At 46.7% G+C, this 15,811-nt stretch overlaps 1 protein-coding gene across 1 annotated transcript in view; it reads right to left on the bottom strand.

The window, feature by feature from the left end:
- The window catches only part of LOC133445654 (integrin alpha-4-like), a 42,721-nt gene extending 27,957 nt beyond the window's left edge, over positions 1-14,764 (bottom strand). The window contains exons 1-6 of the mRNA XM_061722978.1: positions 14,688-14,764; positions 14,291-14,488; positions 9,810-9,928; positions 9,093-9,211; positions 1,853-1,985; positions 459-526 (exon numbers count right to left, since the gene is read on the bottom strand). Of these exons, the coding sequence (XP_061578962.1) occupies positions 459-526; positions 1,853-1,985; positions 9,093-9,211; positions 9,810-9,928; positions 14,291-14,488; positions 14,688-14,764 (714 nt within the window). The remainder of the gene's footprint in view (positions 1-458; positions 527-1,852; positions 1,986-9,092; positions 9,212-9,809; positions 9,929-14,290; positions 14,489-14,687) is intronic.
- Positions 14,765-15,811: the final 1,047 nt, after the last annotated feature.

Genomic DNA, 15,811 nt, shown 5'->3' with positions numbered 1-15,811 from the left:
CCCTAGCAAAGATTTGCCGAGTCGCTCTAGCAAAGATTTGCCGAGTCGCTCTAGCAAAGATTTGCTGAGTCGCCCTAGCAAAGATTTGCTGAGTCGCTCTAGCAAAGATTTGCTGAGTCGCTCTAGCAAAGATTTGCAGAGTCGCTCTAGCAAAGATTTGCTGAGTCGCTCTAGCAAAGATTTGCCGAGTCGCTCTAGCAAAGATTTGCTGAGTCGCTCTAGCAAAGATTTGCCGAGTGGCTCTAGCAAATATTTACTGAGTCGCCCTAGCAAAGATTTGCTGAGTCGCCCAGGTCTGTTATGACTAGCATGACTCAGCAGGAGGGAAGTCGTGGCCTACGGGTTCCTCAATGGGCCAGATAAAAAATGCTTGCACATTTTGCCACTCATAATTAATTGTAATTGATGAATCTAATTAAGGCACTAAACTGACAGCCCTAGTCTATGTTGTTACTGACCTCCGTCAGGACGTTGGACATTCCTGCCTGGCATGACCCGTAATCCTCCCCAAACCGGGTCTGGTAGTCTGGTAAGTAGGAGATGAGAGGTGAAGGTGAGAACACACACGCACCCGCACCGACGCACGCACGCACGCACGCACGCGCACACATATACACACACACACGCGCACGCACACACACACACACACACACACACACACACACACACACACACACACACACACACACACACACACACACACACACACACACACACACACACACACACACACACACACACACACACACACACACACACACACACACACACACACACACACCACTGGAATCGAACCTGCGTCGCTGTACAGGGGAAGGTTTATAAGTCCCTGCTCAACCCGTTGAGCTAAACACTCTACGTTAGTTTAGTTCAGTCGTACGTTAGTTTAGTTCTACGTTAGTTTAGTTCTACGTTAGTTTAGTTCTACGTTAGTTTAGTTCTACGTTAGTTTAGTTCTACATTAGTTTAGTTCTACATTAGTTTAGTTCAGTCGTACGTTGGTTTAGTTCTAGGTTAGTTTAGTTCAGTCATATGTTGGTTTAGCCCGCTCAGTCGTACGTTTAGCCCGTTCAGTCGTACGTTGGTTTAGCCCGTTCAGTCGTACTTTGGTTTGGTTTAGCCCGTTCAGTCGTACGTTGGTTTAGTTCTACGTCGGTTTAGCCCGTTCAGTCGTACGTCGGTTTAACCGGTTCAGTCGTACGTTGGTTTAGTTCTAGGTTAGTTTAGTTCAGTCATATGTTGGTTTAGCCCGTTCAGTCGTACGTTGGTTTAGCCCGTTCAGTCGTACGTTTAGCCCGTTCAGTCGTACGTTGGTTTAGCCTGTTCAGTCGTACGTTGGTTTAGTTCTACGTCGGTTTAGCCCGTTCAGTCGTACGTTGGTTTAGTTCTAGGTTAGTTTAGTTCAGTCATATGTTGGTTTAGCCCGTTCAGTCGTACGTTGGTTTAGCCCGTTCAGTCGTACGTTTAGCCCGTTCAGTCGTACGTTGGTTTAGCCCGTTCAGTCGTACGTTGGTTTAGTTCTACGTCGGTTTAGCCCGTTCAGTCGTACGTCGGTTTAACCGGTTCAGTCGTACGTTGGTTTAGTTCTAGGTTAGTTTAGTTCAGTCATATGTTGGTTTAGCCCGTTCAGTCGTACGTTGGTTTAGCCCGTTCAGTCGTACGTTTAGCCCGTTCAGTCGTACGTTGGTTTAGCCCGTTCAGTCGTACGTTGGTTTAGTTCTACGTCGGTTTAGCCCGTTCAGTCGTACGTCGGTTTAGTTCTAGGTTAGTTTAGTTCAGTCATATGTTGGTTTAGCCCGTTCAGTCGTACGTTTAGCCCGTTCAGTCGTACGTTTAGCCCGTTCAGTCGTACCTCTGTAGCAGGGGATGATGGGACTGGAGTGTTCCAGGTCACTGCTAAAGCGGTAACACAGTCCGTTAGGCAGCTTGTTTTTCTGACTGTCTTTTCTTGAGTAGTAGACGTTTTTCCAGCGGTGAGCACATGCCTGAACACAAGAACACGACACAAGAGCAGTTTATCAGGTTAAACAGCATTAGCAGCAGGTATTGGTGCATCTCTGACAGCAACAACTGTATATTCCTTTACTTAATTCAACTCTCAATAAAGACAGCAGCAGTAGAGTATCGTGGAAAGCTTTTTCTCAAAACTGCAGCAGTGTCACAGTTTTCAAATAATAGTCTCTTTATCAATCACATGATTACTAGGAATAAAAAGAAAAAGCCTTCCATGCAGGATCTGCTCATCGTGTCCAAAGCAGGTAGCGGGGGGGATCCCGGCACAGTTCATCCAAGTGAGCGCCACGAGCAGCGTGGCGCTCGAACTCGAAGTCCGTGTCAGGGGGACTGGTAAGAGGGGAGCCAGGGAAGGCGTTGAATGGGGGGTGGGGGGGTTGTGGTTGTCAGTGATTGTGTGTGTGCGATAAGTCCGTGAACCTTCGCCCAGAGCTGCTCTCAGCCAAAATGTCCTTGGTGTTATCAGGCAGCTCGGTACAGTTCTGGGAGGGAGATCCGCAGGTGTTTGTGGGAGAGGAGGAGGGTTGGGCACAGTCGTCTTGTTTACATTCCTCCAGGGAGATTGTGACCGAAGAGGCCTGTCAAGCTGCTCCGTCAAGGGCAAATTATAGAATCAACAATTCTTGAGAGCAGGCAGCCCAGTAATTTTCTGTCTGCCTTTCAAGTCTCTGGTTCATCAATGACAACTCCAATCAGACGAATTTGTGATCAATTCCCGCCAAGCCGAGTACCCAGCTTCTCCAAGGTGTTCTCCATCTTGCTAATAAGCTCGAAGACCGCCGCTAGCCTGCGATTCTGTTCAAGGATCGCATCTAGCTTGCGGCCCTGCTCTAGAGTCTGAGTGCTTAACCCCTTGCTCACTCCTTCAGTAACGTCGGGCAGCTCAGAAAGGGCCAGAACGGCTGTCGCCGACTTACGAGATTGTCGATAGGCCAGGAAAATCCCCACTCCAATTAGAAGAAATCCTGCTATCATAAATCCAATTATGAAGCATCTTCAACGTCCTCGACGGTCAAGATCTTGAGGCACACTGGCTTCCAATTTTTTTAGGAATCCATTGTGTAACCAGCAAAAAAAGTTCTATCGGGGCAGGAGGGCTCCCTAACCCCCTGACTTCTCGTTGCAAAAATTTGGTCAATTGTGCTGAGGGACCAGTTAATCAATTCCATGATTGTAGAGTTTTCGGAGGAGTGGAAATGAGAGGCTCTGAGTCAAAACAGACAATTCCTGGAAAATGACTACATCAAACCAAAATGTTATGAAAACTTAACTCATCAGTTTTTTCATGTTAATGACCACGAAACTTCCTAGAAATCCTAAAATAAGGAAAAATATTTAGATAAATAACACCTTCTAGAACTGAGGATGTGGTCCAAGTTACACACTTCTGTCCTTCCAATCAATTTATGAGGGAATAAACGTGTGTGCTACAATTCTGTCATCATGCAGCACACAAGTTAACTAGATAAAAAACACCTGGTTAACTGGACTAAACACCTAGTTAACTGGAGTAAAAACCTGGTTAACTGGAGTAAAAACACCTGGTTAACTGGACTAAACACCTGGGGCCTCATTTAAAATGGACTGTGTAGGATTCAAACTAAAAGTGCACGTACACCCAAAAGCCGAAAATGGCGGGCGCAAAAAAAAATCTGGATCTATAAAACCGCGTGCACGCAGACTTCCACGTAAGGTTCTCTTTATAAATCACAGTCCAGCTGGAAAGTTGCGCAGCTGAATCCGGCTCATATCCCACCCTCTACACGCCCACTTCATACCAAAAATTGTATGTTTTTGCATATGAATAAGCCTGCTGAGCATGCGCAGTGGCTTCCTGCAGCCTGTTTGGCTTCAGGATGAATCATGGAATGAATGACACGTGTCCAGCCACCGTACTGAATTTCACTGAGATCTGAGATCGAGATGTTGAGGATGAGGTGGAGGACAGGAAAACGACATTATTTTGTGGTCACAGTAAAAGTAGAAAAATAAATAGTATAAAATAAAGAGAGTGAGTGGCAGCACGCCGTTGCTGCGCTAAACGCCGTGAGTGCCCCGGCGCAACAGTGGGGACACACGTCCCCCCGTCTTTTCAAAATCATGTTTTTGTCCCCCCCACTTTTTATAGTTTAAAAACCAACGGTAGGATCAGCCATTAACTGCAAATCACACCCTGTGCGAAGGGCCCGGCAGCCCCGCTTCACCCCCCGCTCCCCCTCCTCCTCTCCCGTCTCCCCTCAGAGCTGCTCAGGGCGGGTTTATGGTTCCGCGTCACCAACGCAGAGCCTACGGCGTAGGTGCGCGTCGCCGCGTACCCTACGCCGTAGGCTCTGCGTCGTTTTAACGCGGGACCATAATTTAGGCTTACACCTAAGCCTAAAGGTTTCCTAAAGGTTTCAGGCGCGCGTAAAACTCATTATATATATAAAAAAAATCGGAGGGTTAACTGGACTAAACACCTGGGGCCTCATCTATAAAGCTTGCTTGCGCAGAAAAAGCGCCTGAAAGTTGCCGAAGCCGCCATCTACGCAAAGCCTCGGATCTAAAAAGAAAAAACTAACCGAAAAATCTGCGTATCCCTACGGCAACCCTCACCCTCCCGTAAGAATTTACTTAAGACACGGGGAACTGGCGACGCAGGCTGTGAGGTGGTGAAATGAAGCCAGATTCATGTCATACTCTTAATAATGTCATCACATATCACAACATATATCAGACTTATAATAAAATAGTGCTGATAACGGAGCAGGCGGCGGGGGGGGGGGCGGGGAGTTGGGGGCTGCCGCTCCGAACCCACTACTCTACGCCGAAGAGGAAAAAAGAAAGTGTTCTGATTAAAATAAGGAAAGTTGGACTATATAACAATTGCGTTCATAAGGATAAAGTTTAAAAAAATATAAAAATTAAAGAAATAGTCTCTTCTCCCCGTGTGTGTCTGCCTGTCATGCACGGGTACGTGCGCTCATGTTGTTTACTTTTAAGCCGGAATTATGGTTCTGCGTCACACCAACGCAGAGCCTACGCCGTAGGGTCCGGCGTAGGTGCGCGTCGCCGCGTACCCCACACCGTAGGCTCTGCGTTGGTATAACGCGGAACCATAAAACAGCCTAGAGCAGCTCTGAGGGGAGACGGGAGGGAGGAGGGGGAGCGGGGGCTGCCGTCCCGAGTGTCTTGATGATTTGCTGAGCCTACCGTTAGTTTTTAAACTGTAAAAAGTGGGGGGGACTAATACATCATTTTGAAAAGTGGGGGGGGGACATGTCCCCCCTGCCCCCAGTGGAAATTGCGTCGTGCGATCGTGGCACTAACGGGCAGCAATGACGTGCTGCCACTCACTCGCTTTATTTTATACTATTTATATACTTTTTCTACTTTTACTGTGACCACCAAATAATCTCGTTTCACTGTCCTCTCTCCACATCATCCACAACATCTAGATCTCAGATCTCAGCGAAATTCAGTGGCACGGTGGCTCGACACGTTCATTCATTCTGACGCCCAAACAGGCTGCAGGAAGCCACTGCGCATGCTCAGTAGGCTCATCCATATGGATTTATGGGCGTGTTGAGGGCGGGATATGGGGCGGATTCAGCTGCGCAGCTTTCCAGGTGGACTGTGATTCATAAAGGGAACATTGCGTGGAAGTGTGCGTGCACGCGGTTTTATAGATCCGGATTTTTTTTTGCGCCCGCCATTTTCGGCTTTTGGGCGTACGTGCACTTTTAGTATGAATCCTACGCACTCCATTTTAAATGAGGCCCCTGGTTAACTGGACTAAACACCTGGTTAACTGGAGTAAAAACCTGGTTAACTGGACTAAACACCAGGGGCCTCATCTATAAAGCTTGCTTGCGCAGAAAAAGCGCCTGAAAGTTGCGGAAGCCGCCATCTACGCAAAGCCTCGGATCTAAAAAGAAAAAACTAACCGAAAAATCTGCGTATCCCTACGGCAACCCTCACCCTCCCGTAAGAATTTACTTAAGATATGGGGAACTGGTGAGGCAGGCTGTGAGGTGGTGAAATGAAGCCAGATTCATGTCATACTCTTAATAACGTCATCACATATCAGACTTATAATAAAATAGCGCTGATCGTGTCCCTCTGTGTGTGAAGCTCAGTCAGTCAGGACTATGGTGCTGCTGCTGCTGCAGCCTCCTCACACCCACCGCTTTACGACAGAACAAATGAGGGGCGTTTAGGGAGCCCCACGGAGCCCCTAAAGGAACTCAGATTTTTTTTCATATATATAATGAGTTTTACGTGCGCATGAAACCTTTATGTTGCGGGTGTAAGCCTAAATTATGGTTCCCCGTTAAAACGATGCAGAGCATACGGCGTAGGGTACACGGCGACGCGCACCTACGGCGTAGGCTCTGCGTTGGTGACACAGAACCATAAACCCGCCCTGAGCAGCTCTGAGGGGAGACGGGAGAGGAGGAGGGGGAGCGGGGGGGTGAAGCGGGGCTGCGGGGCTGTTCTCGTATCGCTTTCATACAGTGTCTTGATAATTTGCAATTTAAGGCTGAGTCTACTGTTAGTTTTTAAACTATAAAAAGTGGGGGGAAAAAAACATGATTTTGAAAAGACGGGGGGACGTGTGTCCCCCTGTTGCGCCGGGGAACTCACGGCGTTTAGCGCAGCAACGGCGATCTGCCACTCACTCTCTTTATTTCATACTGTTTATATACTTATTCTAACTTTTACTGTGACCGCCAAATAATGTCGTTTTCCTGTCCTCCACATCATCCACAACATCTAGATCTCAGTCTCCGTGAAAGTCAGTGTCACGGTGACATCCTCTCATTCATTCTGACGCCAAACAGGCTGCAGGAAGCCACTGCGCATGCTCAGTAGGCTCATTCATATGCATTTATGGTAAAAATGGGCGTGTAGAGGACGGGATATGAGGCGGATTCAGCTGCGCAGCCTTCCAGCTGGACTGTGATTTACAAAGAGAACATTGCGTGCAAGATTGCGTGCACATGGTTTTATTGATCCAGATTTTTTCTTGCGCCCGGCATTTTCGGCTTTTGGGTGTACGTGCAATTTTAGTATGACTCCTACGCACTCCATTTTAAATGAGGCCCCTGGTTAATTGGAGTAACAACACCTGGTTAACTGGAGACATGAAACTAGAGATCGATGAGGGTAATAATGGTAACATAATAATCCTGATCAGGTTCAGGGCCGTTGCTAGGAATTCTGGGCCCCCTTAAAGAATATTGCCGTGGGCCCCTTTTTTTTTTATTGCTGTAACAACAACAGATCTAACAAAACTTTTTTTGTTGTTTTTGGCTACTCAAATGTCGCACTAACACATCTTTACAAGACCACATTGAATACATCATGATAACGTAACGGACGTTCGTTTGATGCTGATAATTACTGATTAGGCTAAAAAAATTATTACTGATTAGGCTTGAATGAGTCATAATACAATCCACTGCAGACAGAGACAGTCACTGTAGTAGCAACGTTATTAGTAACGTTCAGTTAGTCTCTTTTTTTATTCATGACTGGTCCAGTCCTGAGTGTAGCCCAGCCGGATGAGCTAGTAAGCTGCAGCTGTGGCTCATCAAGGTAAGATAATAGTTTCAACCAGGGCCGGTTCTAGTAAATGATGACTAGTCTGCATCTCAGATCAGAGGGGGTGCACATGCCAGGCACGTTATTCAACACTAAATTATGCATTTTCCCATAATTTCAAGCGGAATGATAATAGCAAAACAAAAATATTTAAAGTGTATTTTAAATGCTATATTCCAGCAATATTGCTGCAGAACAAAGAAAATGCTACATTTAGTCTGGACTACCTCACCCATCAGACAATCTAGCAACAGAAAATAAAACTAAGCAACAAAAATAAATATAACCATAAATATAAAGGATTGTCTCAGCCAATTTGAATATTGTGATAAAGTCCTTTATTTTCTGTAATGCAAAAATGTCATACATTCTGGATTCATTACAAATCAACTGAAATATTGCAAGCCTTTTATTATTTTAATATTGCTGATTATGGTTTACAGCTTAAGAAAACTCAAATATCCTATCTCAAAAAATTAACATAGCCTGGGAATCTTAATCTTAAACTGTAAGCCATAATCAGCAATATTAAAATAATAAAAGGCTTGCAATATTTCAGTTGATTTGTAATGAATCCAGAATGTTTTTTTTTTTTTTTTTTTTTAAATTGCATTACAGAAAATAAAGGACTTTATCACAATATTCTAATTTTCTGAGACAGTCCTGTAAACTTGCTTGCGTCGTTGTGCTTGAACCACTTCTGAATATCCATCGTTACTTTGTTAACGGAGCAGTAGAGAGCAGCGTCTTGCTGCTGGAGGTAACTGCTGGAAGCAAATGAGTGGCGGACACTGGCAGATTTATGGTTCCGCGTTGCACCAACGCAGAACATACGGCGTAGGGTACGCAGGGACGCGAACGTACAGTGCGCGTCGCCGCGTACCTTACGCCGTAGGCTACGCCGTCGATTTAACGCGGACCATAGCGGAATCAGGCTCGCGCATTTGCCAGTTTTCTTTTCGTCTTTTCAACTGATGCATGCAGACAAACACATAAACTGAAGAACAGTTTTATGTCCTGGGCCCCTGCTCTGCTGCTCTTATTTCGGGCCTCCTTTTCTAACCTTTTCTGGTGCCCGGATTTGTGCTTTTTGGGGGGCATGATAACTTTCCACCATCCAGCTGTCTACACATCTAGTCCAGTCTCACGTTCGCGCAGCGCGCTGCTCACTCGCACAGAGCTGGGTGGACCAAACCATTTTTAAGAAGGGAAGGGGCAAAAGGAATTATCAAAGTGATTTAAATTAGAGAATATTGTGTGACTGGTGGCTCTGTTTGAATTTGGATTAATTATTATGAGTATATATTGTGTATTATGTATGTATAATCATTTTTTCATAGGTTGCTGGGGGGGTCATGTGTGGGCCCTTGTGGGCTGTGGGCCCTTATAATTGTCACCACCTTTCCCCCCTATACGACGGCGCTGATCAGGTTAATAGCTTTTTTCAGTGTTTAGTTTCAACGATCAGCCAGGATCAATAAACGGGTTGCTACCATGACGTGTCCTCCGTGTCCTCCGTGTCCTCCGTGTCCTCCGGGTTGTTTGGACAGACTGACGCCGAGCCACTGGTCATCGCTCTCAGCTTCACACGTCTTCCCACAACTCAACACCTCTGCAGGAAAACACGTGGAAATAAAGCGTAAATAAACCCCGGACTTCTGCTCTGGGATCAGCAGTAAGCAGCATGTTGGTCAGGTCTCCCTCCAAAAAGAGATTTTAATCTCAAGGGACTTCCTGGTTAAGGAAAGGTTACATAAAAAAAAAATATATATATATTTTACTAGAACATTATATTCATCAACCAAAACTTTAGCAGTCAGAAATATTTAATGAATGCTCCACATTCTTCAGTGGTCAGTTCTAAACAGACAGGACAGAGCAGAACCACACACACACACACACGCACGCACACACACTCTTACACACACACACACACACACGCACGCACGCACGCACGCACGCACACTCACTCTTACACACACACACACACACACACGCACGCACGCACGCACGCACGCACGCACGCACGCACGCACGCACGCACGCACGCACGCACGCACACATACACACTCTTACACGCACGCACGCACACGCACACGCACACACACTCTTACACACACTCTTACACGCACGCACACGCACTCTTACACGCACGCACACACACTCTTACACACACACGCACGCGCGCGCACGCACACACACACACACACCGGTGTTCATGTGGCTGCAGCTCCGATCCTCCGCCGTGATGTTGCATCTGAAAACGGCTCCTGGGGATCGAACCGACGGCCTGGACGACACGTTGGCCACCGGAGCTCCGACCACCAACCTGACGGAGAGGAGAGGTCAGAGGTCAGCCAGAGGTCAGCCAGAGGTCAGCCAGGGGTCAGCCAGAGCTCAACCAGAGGTTAACCAGAGGTCAGAGGTCAGCCAGAGGTCGGCTGGGATGCGTGTGATTGGACGGCTGTCTGAGGCATCAAAGAGGGTGTGCATGCACACGCACACTAGGCTTGGGCGGTATTACGGTAATACTGTTTACTGTCCGTGTTTAAAAACAGCAGCGGTTTCATTTTCAATACCGTCATGAAAAAATGCAATGGACTTATATAAGTGATAACAATTAAATATCAAATAAAAGTCATTTAATGCCTAAAATTGATTCTATGTCCAGTAGGACTTATGTGTGGTTGAGTTTTCAGTTTTACTTAAATAGTTGAATATGTTTTAGCCTACATTTTGAGACTTTCCACAAAGTTTATGAACGTGATGTCATCACCTGGAGAGAGACGCACTGGGAGAGAGAGGGGGAGAGAGATGGCAGGAAAACGACCTTGAATTAACAAAGTCAATAAAAACTGCAATTCTAAATTAAAGCTGCAAGCAGCGATGAACGGGCCCTCGCACTCACGGCCACCGCCCCCCCATAAGCATATCAGAAATGACACCACCCACGACTTCCTATGTCAAACCATTCAAAAGTTATAGCGGAAAAAAGGGACAACCAATCAGAAGAAGAGGCGGGGCTAATTCTGGCCAATGAAGGTCAAGGACTCCATAAAGAATCTGATGACACCACCCAGGACTCTCTATGTCAAACCATTCCAATGTTATAGCAGAAAATCGGGACAACCAATCAGAAGAAGGGGCGTGGCTAATTAAGGCCAACGAAGCTTAAGGACTCATTACAGAATCCCATGACACCACCCACGACTCTCTATGTTAAACCATTCCAAAGTTATAGCAGAAAATCGGGACAACCAATCAGAAGAAGGGGCGGGGCTAATTAAGGCCAACGAAGCTTAAGAACTCAGTACAAAGTCCCATGACACCACCCACGACTTCCTATGTCAAACCATTAAAAAGTTATAGCAGAAAAAAGGGACAACCAATCAGAAGAAGAGGCGGGGCTAATTCTGGCCAATGAAAGTCAAGGACTCCATAAAGAATCTGATGACACCACCCACGACTCTCTATGTCAAACCATTCCAATGTTATAGCAGGAAATCGGGACAACCAATCAGAAGAAGGGGCGGGGCTAATTAAGGCCAACGAAGCTTAAGGACTCATTACAGAGTCCCATGACACCACCCACGACTTCCTATGTCAAACCATTCAAAAGTTATGGCAGATAAAAGTATTCTAGGGGGCGCTGTTGAGCCGTTAGGCCACGCCCATTAATGCAAACCATGAAATATCAAATTTATCGCCAAGTCTGGCTTGCATGCAAAATTTGGTGACTTTTGGAGAACTATCAAATATGGACCAATCACATGAAGGGGGGGCGCGCCTTTTGGCGTCTAGCGTCGCCACGGTAACACTTTTGAAAGAGAAAAGTAATGCGTGGTATCGCAGGATGTAGACGCACATTTTGATGTATAACACACCTGGGTGCACGTTACGGTTCGGGCTGAATTAACTGCCGAAGGAATGGCATAAATTTCGCCAAAATGACACAATTTATTCAAAATGGCCGACTTCCTGTTCAGTTTCGGCCATGGCGCCAAGAGACTTTTCTTTTAGTTGTGACATGATACAGGTGTGTAGCGATTTTCGTGCATGTACGTCAAACCGTATTGTGGGGCTTGAGGCACAAAGTTTTCCGGGGGGCGCTGTTGAGCCATTTTGCCACGCCCATTAATGCAAACCATGAAAGATCAAATTTATCGCCAGGCCTGGCTTGCATGCCAAATTTGGTGCATTTTGGGGAACTATCAAATATGGACCAATCAGATGAAGGGGGGGTCCGCTTGTTGGCGTCTAGCGTCGCCACGGTAACACTTTTGAAAGAGAAAAGTAATGCGTGTAGTCGCAGGATGGAGACGCACATTTTGATGAATAACACATCTAGGTTCACGATACGGTTCGGGCTGAATTAACTCTCGAAGGAATGGCATATACTGCTCCAAAATTACGCAATTAATTCAGAATGTTCAAAATGGCCGACTTCCTGTTCGGTTTCGGCCATGGCGCCAAGAGACTTTTCTTTTAGTTGCGACATGATACAGGAGTGTACCAATTTTCGTTCATGGAGGTCAAACCGTATTGTGGGGCTTGAGGCGCAAAGTTTTTTCTGTCTGAACCAACCAGATGAAGGGTGGCCGCGCTCTTTGGCGTCTAGCGTCGCCACGGTAACGCTTTTGAAAGATAAAAGTAATGCGTGTAGTCGCAGGATGGAGACGCACATTTTGATGTATAACACACTTGGTTGCACGTTACGGTTCGGGCTGAATTAACTTTCGAAGGAATGGCATAAATTTCGCCAAAATGACACAACTAATTCAAAATGGCCGACTTCCTGTTCGGTTTCGGGCATGACGCCAAGAGACTTTTCTTTCAGTTGCGCCATGATACAGGTGTGTACCGATTTTCGTGCGTGTACGACATACCGCATTCTGGGGCTTGAGGCACAAAGTTTTCAAGGGGGCGCTGTTGAGCCATTTTGCCACGCCCATTAATGCAAACCATTAAATATCAAATTTTTCGCCAGGCCTGACTTGCATGCAAAATTTGGTGACTTTTTGGGCACGTTTAGGGGGGCAAAAAGGCCCTCCTTTCGTCAGAAGAAGAAAGAAAAACAATTCCTACAGATACAATAGGGCCTTCGCACTGAAGGTGCTCGGGCCCTAATTACAGGCTGAGATCATGAGCTTAGAGGGGCGACACCAGCAGCAGTGGCATCAGAATCCTAGAGACAGAGGCACAACCCCAACCCCCACGAAAAAACAGAGGCACAACCCCAACCCCAACCCCGACGACAAAACAGAGACACAACCCCAACCCCCACGAAAAAACAGAGGCACAACCCCAACCCCCACGAAAAAACAGAGGCACAACCCCAACCCCAACCCCAACCCCGACGACAAAACAGAGACACAACCCCAACCCCCACCAAAAAACAGAGGCACAACCCCAACCCCCACGAAAAAACAGAGGCACAACCCCAACCCCAACCCCAACCCCCACAAAAAAACAGAAACACAACCCCAACCCCCACAAAAAAACAGAAACACAACCCCAACCCCCACGAAAAAACAGAGGCACAACCCTAACCCCCACGAAAAAACAGAGACACAACCCCAACCCCCACGAAAAAACAGAGGCACAACCCCAAACCCCACGAAAAAACAGACACAACCCCAAACCCCACGAAAAAAACAGAGGCACAACCCCAAACCCCACAAAAAAACAGAGACACAACCCCAACCCCCACGAAAAAACAGAGACACAACCCCAACCCCCACGAAAAAACAGAGACACAACCCCAACCCCCACGAAAAAACAGAGACACGACCCCAACCCCCACGAAAAAACAGAGACACAACCCCAACCCCCAAGAAAAAACAGAGACACAACCCCAACCCCAACCCCCACGAAAAAACAGAGGCACAACCCCAAACCCCACGAAAAAACAGAGGCACAACCCCAACCTCCACGAAAAAACAGAGACACAACCCCAAACCCCACGAAAAAACAGAGGCACAACCCCAAACCCCACGAAAAAACAGAGGCACAACCCCAAACCCAGCGAAAAAACAGAGGCACAACCCCAAACCCCACGAAAAAACAGAGACACGACCCCAACGAAAAAAGATGTCTCTGGGAATAAACCTCCTCCAAAAACGAACCGCTGCAGCGGAAGGTCAAGTCGGCACCGCAGAGGAGCGAGCCGGTGTTCTGCCATTTTTTGCTGCTTTGCCAAAAAATGCTATCTAATGGTTATCTACCTTTGCAGAGCTACAATTTTACTGTGTTTTACTCCCTAAACCACTTCCTTGTCTCTTGCCAGGCCGTTATTGGAAATAAGAATGTTCTTAATGACCTGTCTGGTTAAATAAAGGCCAATGACTGAATGAATATCAAATAAAGCCATAGAATTGTTTTTTTTTCTCTTTATCGCATAATGTTCACAAAGTGTAATGCGAAGGATCAAATACTCAACATCCCATATTACCCATTTTACATCGTGTAAGAAATGATGCAAACTTTGAAAATCGACTGTGCGCAGAACCACAAAATAGCATTTCTCATTTTAAATGGGATTTAATCTTAATTTTGAATTAAAGAGGAATTAAATTTCCCATGTAAACGCACTCATTCACCACCAACAAGTGTTTGGTAGTGACGGATTAATAAGATAAAGAAAGTGCAGATCCAGACGGATCAATAAGATAAAGAAAGTGCAGATCCAGACCAGTGGTGATCTCTGTGTTGGTGCAGCAGGACGGAGTATCCGAACATGGAGCCCTGAGGTCCGCCGAACTCCAGACTGTGTTCCTCATCCAGGCTGTATCCTGAAGCCTGCGGGACCTGGACCAGGACCAGGACCAGGACCAGGACCAGGACCAGAACCAGGACCAGCATCCCGACCCCCGGCGAGCGCATGCTGGACCTGCAGGGAAACCGGAGGAGGGAACAGCGTTATCACTTCAATATAATCAGTGACTATGTTTCCATCAGTCAAAAATTGGGTTGTCGCTAATATTCCGGTTACTGAAACATTTGGAATATTCTGTTTACATGGTAATTAATCATTTGGGATATCTGCCATCCACAACCTCGCTCCCCCATACCTCTCTGACTTCCTTCACATCAATGTCCCCACCCGGTCTCTCAGGTCTGCTTCTTCCATCACCCTCACCGTCCCCCCAGTCCGTCTGTCCACCATGGGGGTACTATAACTGGTTCTCATCTCTGGAACTCCCTCCCCCTCAATGTCCCCATTGAGGGGGAGGGAGTTCCAGAGATGAGTACCAGTTATAGTACCCCTATGGTCGACAGACGGACTGGGGGGACGGTGAGGGTGATGGAAGAGACCACATTACACCAGGAAACTGGACCAGGAAACTGGACCATATTACACCAGGAAACTGGACCATATTACACCAGGAAACTGGACCACATTACACCAGGAAACTGGACCATATTACACCAGGAAACTGGACCATATTACACCAGGAAACTGGACCAGGAAACTGGACCACATTACACCAGGAAACTGGACCACATTACACCAGGAAACTGGACCATATTACACCAGGAAACTGGACCACATTACACCAGGAAACTGGACCATATTACTCCAGGAAACTGGACCACATTACTCCAGGAAACTGGACCATATTACACCAGGAAACTGGACCACATTACACCAGGAAACTGGACCATATTACACCAGGAAACTGGGCCACATTACTCCAGGAAACTGGACCATATTACACCAGGAAACTGGACCAGGAAACTGGACCATATTAGACCAGGAAACTGGACCAGGAAACTGGACCACATTACACCAGGAAACTGGACCACATTACACCAGGAAACTGGCCCATATTACACCAGGAAACTGGACCATATTACACCAGGAAACTGGACCATATTACACCAGGAAACTGGACCATATTACACCAGGAAACTGGACCATATTACACCAGGAAACTGGACCATATTACACCAGGAAACTGGACCATATTACACCAGGAAACTGGACCATATTACACCAGGAAACTGGACCAGGAAACTGGACCACATTACACCAGGAAACTGGACCACATTACACCAGGAAACTGGACCATATTACACCAGGAAACTGGACCATATTACTCCAGGAAACTGGACCACATTACACCAGGAAACTGGACCACATTACACCAGGAAACTGGACCATATTACACCAGGAAACTGGACCACATTACACCAGGAAACTGGACCAGGA

This window comes from Cololabis saira, chromosome 6, assembly GCF_033807715.1.
Source record: "Cololabis saira isolate AMF1-May2022 chromosome 6, fColSai1.1, whole genome shotgun sequence".
Taxonomy (NCBI): Eukaryota; Metazoa; Chordata; class Actinopteri; order Beloniformes; family Belonidae; genus Cololabis; species Cololabis saira.
This window is presented reverse-complemented; position numbering and strand designations above follow the sequence as displayed.